Source organism: Otolemur garnettii, unplaced genomic scaffold (assembly GCF_000181295.1).
Source record: "Otolemur garnettii isolate 467f Iridium unplaced genomic scaffold, OtoGar3 scaffold00141, whole genome shotgun sequence".
Taxonomy (NCBI): Eukaryota; Metazoa; Chordata; class Mammalia; order Primates; family Galagidae; genus Otolemur; species Otolemur garnettii.
The window spans coordinates 170691-181250 of NW_003852536.1; the positions used below are offsets into that span (position 1 = coordinate 170691).

A 10560-nucleotide genomic window follows, 5' to 3' on the forward strand; every position below is an offset into this window, starting at 1 on the left:
AAAAAAAAAAAAAGAAGAAGAAGAAGAATGGAGAGGGATGAGAAAATTCAAGCTGTTTGCCAGACCGTGAGGCTATTCAATTAGTGTTCTCCAGAGGAATAGTATATAAGTATCTGGAAAAAGAAAGATGGATTGATTTGGTTTACAAATTTGGCTCACATGATCGTGAGGGCTGAGTCAGAAATTTTTCGAGCAGGCCAGCAGACTGGAAACTCAGGTAAGAGCTGATGTTGCAGTCTTGCATTTGAATTCCATAGATCAGCAGACTGGAAACTCAGAAATGGGGTTTCTATGTTGCAGTCTTAGAACTCTCTAGAACAGGCGTGCTCAAACTATCGCCCAAGGGCCGCATGCAGCCCACCTAGGACATTTATCCAGCCCGCCGGGTTTTTGCCACTGCTGCCTATCCTGCTTAGCAGCCAACTCGTCCCGGGGCCCACAGTCCGGCCCTCCAACGGTCCGAGGAACAGTGAACTGGCCCCCTGTTTAAAAAGTTTGAGGACCCCTGCTCTAGAATGTGTAGGGCAGACCAGCAGACTGGAAATCAAGGTAAGACCCTTCCCCATGACATAAACACCTCCCATCACGCCCCACCTCCCAATACTAGGTATCAGATTTCAACATGAGAATGGAGGGGCCAAATATCCAAACCTTATCAGATATCAATCTCTGCTGCGAAAATACTGCGTATTTAGTATAAGAAGTCAGATTTGGAAATAATGCAACTGTTGCTGGTGCTATAAGGATTTTTCACTATCCAGGAAGATCTGGGATTGTAACCTCTGTAACTGCTAGTAAGATAGCCTGTTACTTTATAGCAGTAAATGTGAGAGTCATGGATCAAAGATAAAGACCTCAATTACTCATGGCAAAAGCAGCAGCCAGAATTACAGTTTACCCTTCCTCCCAAGTCCTACCAGGGTGACAGAGATAGGACTAGTTGGATGTGTCTGCACATGTGATGAGTTGTATTACAGAAGAACACTGATTTGGGGGATTCAATATTTGTTTCACAATCGTTTCTTATTTATGTCATTGCTTTTTGGCAGCATGTACAGTTGTGAAGGGTAAAATTAGGTCAAGCATGGCAGCTCACACCTATAATCCTAGCACTGTGGGAGACTGAGATGGGTGGATTGCTTGAGCGCAGGAGTCTGAGATCAGCCTGAGCAAGAGCGAGACCCTGTCTCTGCTAAAAACAGAAAAACTAGTTGGGCCTTGTGGGCCTCTATAGTCCTAGCTACTCAGGAAGCTGAAGCAGGAGTGCCATTTCAACCCAAGTTTGAGCTGCTATGGGCTAGGTTGACACCAAGGCACTCTATCTAACCTGAAGCAACAGAGTGAGACTCTGTCTCAAAAAAATAAAGTAAAAATAGAACCCAAATATCTGATGAACACCTTTAGAACTCACTGAGAATTGCAGTTACTTCTAGTGAACCAGATATTGATGCATTAGTTTCTCAAACACAATGTCAGATGTGTATATTTTCTACCTGAGTAATCATGAACTTGAAACCTGCTGGACGTCTGAACAGGCCACTACATAATTAGATTCTATGGGGACCTTTTTTGTTTATCTGTGGTGGCAGACATCACGAAAATTATGCATGGATTTTTTTTTTTATGCTCATCAGCTTTCATTAGTATTTGTATACTTAATATGTATTTAAAACAACTCTTATTCCAGTGTGGCTCAGAGAAGCCTAAAGGACATAGGGTCTAATTGGATACAGGAGAGTAACAAAGTGGTGAGGTTGTTAGCCCGCTGGCTGGGAAGATGATGGTGTCACCCCAAAATAGAAAGACAAAGACAAGATGTATGTTTGCCACTCTGCCAAAACAAAAGAATAATGGTCACGTTAGTTTAAATAATTTGTGGTACATACTGGTGGGAAAGTACAATTGGCAAGGGGAGATATTTTTCACTTGGATGAGAACTAAAGTTATGTCACCAACAACTAAGGCCACTAGAGCATCCTATGTCCTATTGTTCATGTTGAGCTGCCTTCGCAGCCCCTTCTCTTGCCAAAACCAAAACCCAAACCTGATTATTTCTTTTCTGTCTCTACCACACAGTAGCTTAGAAACACCAGCATTATTGCTCTTGATGCTTAACTGTAATAACTTACATGTCTCCAACATAACAGTTCTGTTGGAAACCCAGACTTCTATTCAGGCACATGGCTTGCCTCTCTCCACCTCAGGTCTGTTTTATTTTCTTTGTGGATCCTATTAAACACCACTATCAAGCCCTGTTGAATTCCTTAGTTATCGCTTCAATTTGTTTCCCAATGTCAGTTTTGTTATTCCAGAGACTTCCCCTGCAGGCGTGGTGGCTGCAGTCACTTATAGTTCCCAGCCGTCTCTGGCAAGTTTTCAGAAAATGTCATTAGTTGAATGCCAATAATTCATTTCACAATGATTTCATCTTCCTTCCCATCAGCCCTAGGTGATATTTTTATCCCCATTTTATGAAGGGAATGGTTTAAAAATCAAAAATTTACAAAAGCAAACTATGTAACCTAATCGTATGTACTCTCATATTAATCTGAAATTAAGGCTCAGTGCCTGTGGCTCAAACGGCTAAGGCACCAGCCACATACACCTGAGCTGGCAGGTTCAAATCCGGCCTGGGTCTGCCAAACAACAATGATGGCTGCAACCAAAAAATAGCCGGGCGTTGTGGCAGGCGCCTGTAGTCCCAGCTACTTGGGAGGCTGAGGCAGGAGACTCGCTTGAGCCCAGGAGTTGGAGGTTGCTGTGAGCGTGATGCCATGCACTCTACCCAGGGGGATAGCTTGAGGCTCTGTCTCAAAAAGAAAAATCTGAAATTAAAAAACAAGAAAAAAATCCAAGAATCTTGAAACCTTCTAAACAAGGTAAGAATGACCCTTGGACCAAACCTAAGCCCACAGGCCACTGCATCCCCTTGTCCAGTGCCGATGTCCCACCCCTGTTGCCACCATGCCATGCCCGATAGAAAGCTGAAGGTGCTGGAGATGCCAAGTGAAGTGTGTGCATTTTTGATAGCTGTGTACTTTTGGTGACTGTACAGTTTGAAATACTATTCTTTTAACCAGGTTTTATGAAATTACATAATTTTGTTTTGATATTTTTCTAAACTATGTTGTTAGCACACAGAAAGATTCATTATTGGGGGGTGGGGGTGGTAGGGGCATCTGTCACTAATAGAATGTGTCCAAAGCTGAACTGCCTTGAGGAAAACACCTGTCTCTTCTAGTTTGAAAGACTTCCTCTTGGCCCTGGGGAGGAGGGATTCCCTGACGTTGACACATAACCACCTTCATAACCACCTTGGCAAAAACGCCTTGTGGCGGAGAAACTAATTTGTTTTGTATGTCTTACTCTGCCTTCAGCGTAGTCTTAATACAAACCTAGACACTTCTTGAGACGTCTGACCCCTAACAATTGTTCACCAGTATGTCAAGTAATCTGGACTTTCAGTGACATCACTAAGATGGCATCCCTCAATGAAAGAACAGCAGTTCCATTTGTAAATTGTGGGTTTCCAGATAAATTCTGCCATTTTCACTTCACTTCCTGAAAGTCGGGGAACAAACAACAACTTTTCACAGCTTGTGAAAAGTTAACACACTACAGCAACGCGAAATGTCAACCGTCACTCTAAACTTTCCCTGTAGATGAAGATTTCATTGGGTTGAGTCTGAAAGCCCTATACTGTTAAAGACTGTCTGCCCACGTCCTGCCCGAAATACCATGATTGTTTATGAAGAATGTCTTTAATAAAGCTGGATAGTTTGGCTTGGAAAAAACAATTCGAGAATCTTGCCTGAGAATTTTCGCACGTAGGAAAGGATGCGGCTCCAAGATGGTGAGCTCCGGAGTCTTTGCAAAGCCTATCCAACACCGTGTGCGCCCACGGAACGCCGGAAAAGACAAGGTCAAAGAAACAGCCGCCATCTCTACTTCACGTAAATAGGCTCCACGGCTTCAAGAAGGGGGCGGGGCAGTGACGCCACCTGGCCGCCGTCGCTCGCGTGACGTCACGGAGCGGCGCGGAAGATTTACACGTGAGCCGCGCTGCGAGGGAGCTTTACGGCTTCTGAGGTGTAGCAGTGTCCGCGACGGGCTGTTGGGGAAAGGTCTCGCGGTGGTGAGTGATTTCTGACTTGTGAGAAATCTGGATCACCTGCCTCGGACCTTCTGCCCCTGGGTTCAGGTGGAAGTAACCTGCTCCGCCCACTTCCTAGTGTGTTTTCGGAGAATGTTTGGAAGCTATAGCGTACACTGTTATTGAACGTAGTCGTATGATGTAACTTAAGCAGGTGGATTTACTAATCGTTAAAGTCGGTAGTAACCTAGGGAGAGTCCTCAAAGGCAGTAGAATTTGTTGACACGCTTAAGATCTCTGGTGATTAAATGGCAGCTTCTTCCCTTGTAAAGTAGCAAATATCTTAAACTTAATGATCACATGGCCTATCAGATTTGCTTGCCAGACTTTTTTTTTCTTTTCTTTTTCCTTATAAGGTCTCAGAAACGTCTGGGCATCCAGTAGATGTAGTATTCTCCACTGGTGGGAATACATTTGGGACTACATGAATGAAAATGAAAACCTGAGATAACAAGAATGGATTTTGCTTTCTCTGTAGCAACCACCGGGAGACTCGGAATTAAAAGTAGAAAAACGTCGTAGTTATTGTACAGATGTGTGGTGAGTGTGGTAATTTGTCATAAAAATGTAAAAATGGCACGTTCTTTACAGATTTAATTCATTTTAAAATCCTGCACCTTGCTTCAATGTAAAGTAATTCTAAAACTGTAATATGTATATTAATCAAATTGTTCTCATGTGGAAAAATCAACTACAAGTTTTTGCATTTAAGGAACAAAAGCATCTTTTCTGTGTAAACTAAATATTTGTTAAAATGTCTCAGTGTACTACATTAGTGCATTCCATAGTGTGCCCAATTTGGTACGTGCAGGAGAGGGTAGCAGAAGGTACCACTTGGCACTAACAAGATGTTGTGAAATAAACTCATTGCCAATTATTTTATTATATGCTCTTTATATTTATATAATGATCATTTGTGTGTCTGAGGAAAGCTTAAAAATTGTATCTGCGCACCACAAAAAGTATTTATAGAAACGATTACTAGAAAGAAATGCAAGTACTGGAGTTATTTTGTACTTTATTTTTGTTTGTTTTGAGACAGGGTCTCACTCTGTTGCCTAGGGTAGAGTGCTGTGGCATCATCATAGCTCACACCAACCTCAAACTCTTGTGCTCAAATGATCCTCTTGCCTCAGCCTCCTGAGTAGCGAGGACTACAGGCGCCCAGCACAAAGCCCCCAGTTTTTCTCTTTTTCAATACAATGTAGATTTCTGGGAGGAGGAAAACAAATCTCTTTTACCTATTTTAATTATTCAAGTTTTTGATTTCTTAATGGAGAGCCAGGGTCTCGCTTAGGCGATCCACCTGCCTAGGCCTCCCAGAGTGCTAGGTTTCAGGCATGAGCTCCTGCGTTCAGACTTCTTTTTTTAGACAAGATCTCTCTGTTACCCGGTCTAGAGTGCCATCCTCAGACTCCTGGGTTCAGGAGGTCCACCTGTCTCAGCCTCCCAAGTAGCTGGGAACTCAAAGTGCGGCTCATTTTTTTATTTTTAGTAGACATGGGATCTCACTCTTGTTTAGACTGGTGTCCCAACTTCTGAGCTCAAGCAATCCTTCTGACTCAGCCTCCCAGAGTGCTGGGACTATAGGCATGATCCACCTTGCCTGCCTGTATTTTTAAATTTATATGAAGAAATCATAGCACTTTCAAATGTATGGTCTCAGCAGCTATAGGCTCATTTTACTCTCTTTATTAACATTTTACTTTTTATTTTTATTTATTTTTTAGAGACAGAGCCTCAAGCTGTCGCCCTGGGTAGAGTGCTATAGCATCACAGCTCACAGCAACCTCCAACTCCTGGGCTCAAGCGATTCTTCTGGCTCTGCCTCCCAAGTAGCTGGTGCTACAGGTGCCTGCCACAATGCCAGCTACTTTTTGGTTGCAGCCGTCATTGTTGTTTGGTAGGCCTGGGCTGGATTTGAACCCCCCGCTCAGGTGTATGTGACTGGCTCCTTAGCCAGTTGAGCTACCGGCACCGAGCCATTTTACTTTTTCTAATCGATATTAAGAAACTTTTTTAGAGACTGCTGATTAAGTGAGCTGCCAGTGAGTTCATTTAAATTTATTGTTTGCCCAGTCTGAACTCTTAGCTTCAGGCCAACCTACATAAGCCTCTGGAGTAGCTGAAATTATAGGCCTGGGCCACCATGCTGAAATTTAATTTTGGTTTTATAGACTGTTCCCATTTTCCATTTTCAGTGGCAGCTCACCTGCTTCCAGATACTCTTAATAAACCTTTATTAACTCTATAAATAAATGCATTTGATTTTATTGCTTAATTTTTTTTTTTTTTTTTTTTGGAGACAGAGCCTCAAGCTGTCCCCCTGGGTAGAGTGCCATGGCATTACAGCTCATAGCAACCTCCAACTCCTGGGCTCAAGCGAGTCTCCTGCCTCCGCCTCCCAAGTAGCTGGGACTACAGGCGCCCGCCACAACGCCCAGCTATTTTTTGGTTGCAGCCATCATTGTTGTTTGGCGGGTCCGGGCTGGGGATTCGAACCCGCCACCTTAGGTGTACGTGGCTGGCGCCTTAGCCGGTTGAGCTATAGGCGCCGAGCCTTGCTTAATTTTTTTATGCATTGCCTCTCTTCTTTTGCCAGAGATGGAAAAAGATGTCTCCTCTTTTTCACACTGTGGTCAGTTGACAGGGATGTCTACATTTCTGCCTGTTTCATTTTCTTCTATGTATGCCACACCTCGCCCAGATTTTTTCCAAGCCCTAACCCAGCATTAGGGTCAAATTAGTTTTCAACGTCATTGTTCTTAGTAACATTACTGTAGATGTTGCACAAGCTCGGAGAGTCTTTATTTATGTGTCTTTGATATAATTACTTTGGTGAGGAATGGTTATAGAGAAGTTTCTCCCTCCACTAAGCTCCCTATAACCCCCTTTTCCCCTAACATTTTTGTATATCTGTAGAGTTCTCGGTTACAAGTCATTTAGATGAACTTCAGTGAAATGACTCTTCAGGAATTGGTGCACCAGGCTGCCTCTCTTTATTTGGACAAAGTAGCTGTGTGTTTTGATGAATGTAACAACCAGCCTCCACTTTGTTGTACCTATAAGACTGTGGTTACTGATGCTTCGGGATTATCAAATTTTCTCCTATCACACTGTGACTTCGAAGGAATTCGAGAAATTGGTCTCTACTGCCAGCCTGGGATTAATTTACCCTCTTGGATTTTAGGGTAATATTTTTTGGAACTATAAATTTGATATTACTCTACGCTAATTTATAGTTTATTAATAGAATATATTGCAAGTCACTGTTTTGTTTACTATTAGATTTTTCTACATTTGGTCAATTTGAGAGAGGCTGAAGGAGTTCACATTTCCCCTAGTGGTATTTTTAAGTATTTAAATTAATTATTCTGGACTCGGTGCCCATGCACAGTGGTTACAGCTCCAGCCACATACACCATACACTGAGGCTGGCAGGTTTGATTCTGGCCAGGCAGGCTAAACAACAATGACAACTGCAACAAAAAACAGCCAGGCGTCATGGCGGGTACCTGTAGTCCCAGCTACTTGGGAGGATGAGGCAAGAGAATCGCTTAAGCCCAAGAGTTTGAGGTTGCTATGAGCTGTGACGCCATGTCACTCTACTGAGGGTGACATTTTTGAGACTGTGTCTCAAAAAAAAAAAAAAATTATTCTGAACTTAGGAGAGACTAGAAGTTTTCATTAATAGACCATTTAAATATTTCCAAAATGTAAGGGCATCATTTGTCTGTTAAAGGAAAACAGTTGTAACAGTTTATAAGTTTGTTGTTACATCAAAGAAAATAGAGATTTCATAAATAAATTGACTATCTCCTCCTAGCTCTCAGCCTCATCCCCAGACTGAAATTTTAGGTACTCAGCTGTTCAGTAAATGAAAGAAGAAGAGTTTTGGATAATGGTTCACAAAAAGTGAAATATGAGTAGGAAGATACTTCCAGCAAATGCCTACAAAATATTCAGTCATTTAAATTGTTCTAGAATATTATCCTCAAGCGGTGATTGCTGTTCTAGGATTCTGCAGTAAATAGAAGCTCCCAAAGGATTAGAGTAGTTGATATTTATCCTTTGTGTCTTAGTAGATGAATTATATAAGCATAAAGAACAAAATGTTCAAAAATTTATTTTTATTCATTGACAAAAATTTATTGAGAATTTCCTACATGTAAAGATGTAACATCCCAAAAGTGGACCTCAAAATATTTAAAATGAATAAGTGATCTTTTATCTTGTTTATACGAGTATTGTTACATAAAAAACAACTTGAAAGTTTTTTTCCCCCTTACGATATCCTGGTTTGGTGAAATAGGTCTCATATGAATCTCCATGCCCTGAAAGTTGCATGGGGATATTTGGCTTCTTTTGTGTTATCTTACATAGGCAGATGAAGAATTAGACTCTGCTACCTGTTTCGTGTTTTAGGAGTGACCAATTAAGCAAGTGCATCACACTATCATACATTAACTTTAAAAAATCTTACAATTCTCTATAGTGAGTCATAAAAATTTAATATTGTAACTACTTAAATACTCATTCAGAGCAAGATAAAAAAACTATAATCAGATATGTGTCAGTGAAAACACTGGAAATTTCTGATAAACAGTAAAGTGCATAGAGAAATAGAAATGCATAAAGGAAGATCATTTTCAACAGGCATTTTATGCTGACTCTGTGTTTGTTTCTTCAGAATTCTCCAAGTCCCTGCTGCTTATGCGCCTATTGATCCGGATTTACCATCATCACTATCAACTTATTTTATGAAAAAATGTAACCTAAAGTACATCCTTGTTGAAAAAAAGCAAATTAATGTAAGTCTGGGTGTTTAAATGGGCTTTTCTTGTGTGTTACATTTTATCTTTCATTTGAAGGATTCCCTTCTGTTCCCATCTTGAAGTCTAATTTACTAAATCTGGCATGGTCTTTCGGTCTCAGCTCTCTTGACATTTAGTTATTGAGTAACTTTTGTAAGGAGTGTCCTGTACATTATGGGATGTTTAGCATTATCTTTGGCCTCCACTTATTAGATGCCAGTATCACCTCCTGATTGTGACAACCAAAACTGTCTCTAGACATTGCCATATGTCCCCTGGACATACCCTTCACCTCCCATACTTCATCAAGAACCACCACTCTCTGGTGTAAACATCTCTATTAGTCTTATAATGTGTTATGTATGGTTTTGAATTTCTTTTTTTAAACTATTTCCTGTGCTAAAAAAAAAATTTTTTTTTTGAGACAGAGTCTCAAGTTGTCACCCTGGTAGAGGGCTGTGGCATCATAGCTCACCAGCAATCTCCAACTCTTGAGCTGAAGCTATTCTCTTTACTCAGCCTCTCAAATAGCTGGGACTACAGGTGCCTGCCACAATGCCCGGCTATTTTTTTGTTTGTTTTTTGTTGCAGTTGTCATTGTTGTTTTAGCAGGCATGGGCTGGGTTCAAATCCACCAGCCTTGGTGTATTTGGTGTATGTGGCCAGTGCCCTTGCCCGCCCACTGAGCTACAGATGCCCACCACATTTATTTTTCTTAACAACCTTGGTGAAAATTTTACAAAAGAAGTGGCTGGGCATTAGTATTGTCAATATTAAGGTATTTATTATGACTGCATATAGTGAGAAGTGGTCATATAGCAAAATCCTGTAGAAAGTCTCTTGCTCCCTATTCTGTGATTTTGGTGATGGGTGTAAGTGATCTTTCTTCATTTAACACAGGAGCAATCAGCAGACATTTATTGAGTATCTGTTACATACCCAGCATCCATTAGAGCAGTGGTTCACAACTGGGGACAGTTTTGCTTCCATGGAGACATTTGGCAATGTCTAGAGATATTTTTTGTTGTAATGATAGAAGTGGGCTGCTACTGGCATCTAGTGGGTCGTGGCCAAAGATGCTGGTAAAAATCCTACAGTGTGTAAGACAGCACCCCACAAAGAATAATCTGGTCCATAGTGTCAGTAGTATTGAAGTTGAGAAACCCAGCACTGGGGACAGGGTGATTGGGGAGGAACTCATATGTGAGCCTTCCAGCTTCTTATAATGTAATACTCCTTACATTACTCCTTAATACTCCTGAGCCTATAAGGTCCACTTAGTGTCGGCCCAGGTGGTAAGACATTGTTCTAAGTGAGGTAAATGTAGCCTAGTACGTATAGTAAAATTTTAATGGTAGAAGGATGATTTTGAACTAAATCTTAAGAATATATAGGCCTTCAGTTTTTTAAACATTATAGGCCACACCGTATCTCCCCTCCTGATACAAACACATACAATAACTACACAGACACAGAAAACACTACAGGCTCCTGGGCTGTGACTTTTTTCTCTTGATATATTAATTTCTTTAATGTGAAAACTTAAGGTGTAGTTCATTAAGATGGTTTTAAATCAGCTTAAGAAGTGTATTC

The 10560-nt window shown here is 41.2% G+C and overlaps 1 protein-coding gene across 1 annotated transcript in view; it reads left to right on the forward strand.

Moving 5' to 3' along the window:
- The first annotated feature begins 4070 nt into the window (after positions 1-4070).
- Positions 4071-10560, forward strand: part of AASDH (aminoadipate-semialdehyde dehydrogenase) — a 30080-nt gene continuing 23590 nt past the window's right edge. Inside the window, exons 1-4 of the mRNA XM_012810739.2 lie at positions 4071-4135; positions 4510-4693; positions 7076-7344; positions 8844-8964. Coding sequence (XP_012666193.1) covers positions 7100-7344; positions 8844-8964 — 366 coding nt within the window. The 5' untranslated portion in view covers positions 4071-4135; positions 4510-4693; positions 7076-7099. The remainder of the gene's footprint in view (positions 4136-4509; positions 4694-7075; positions 7345-8843; positions 8965-10560) is intronic.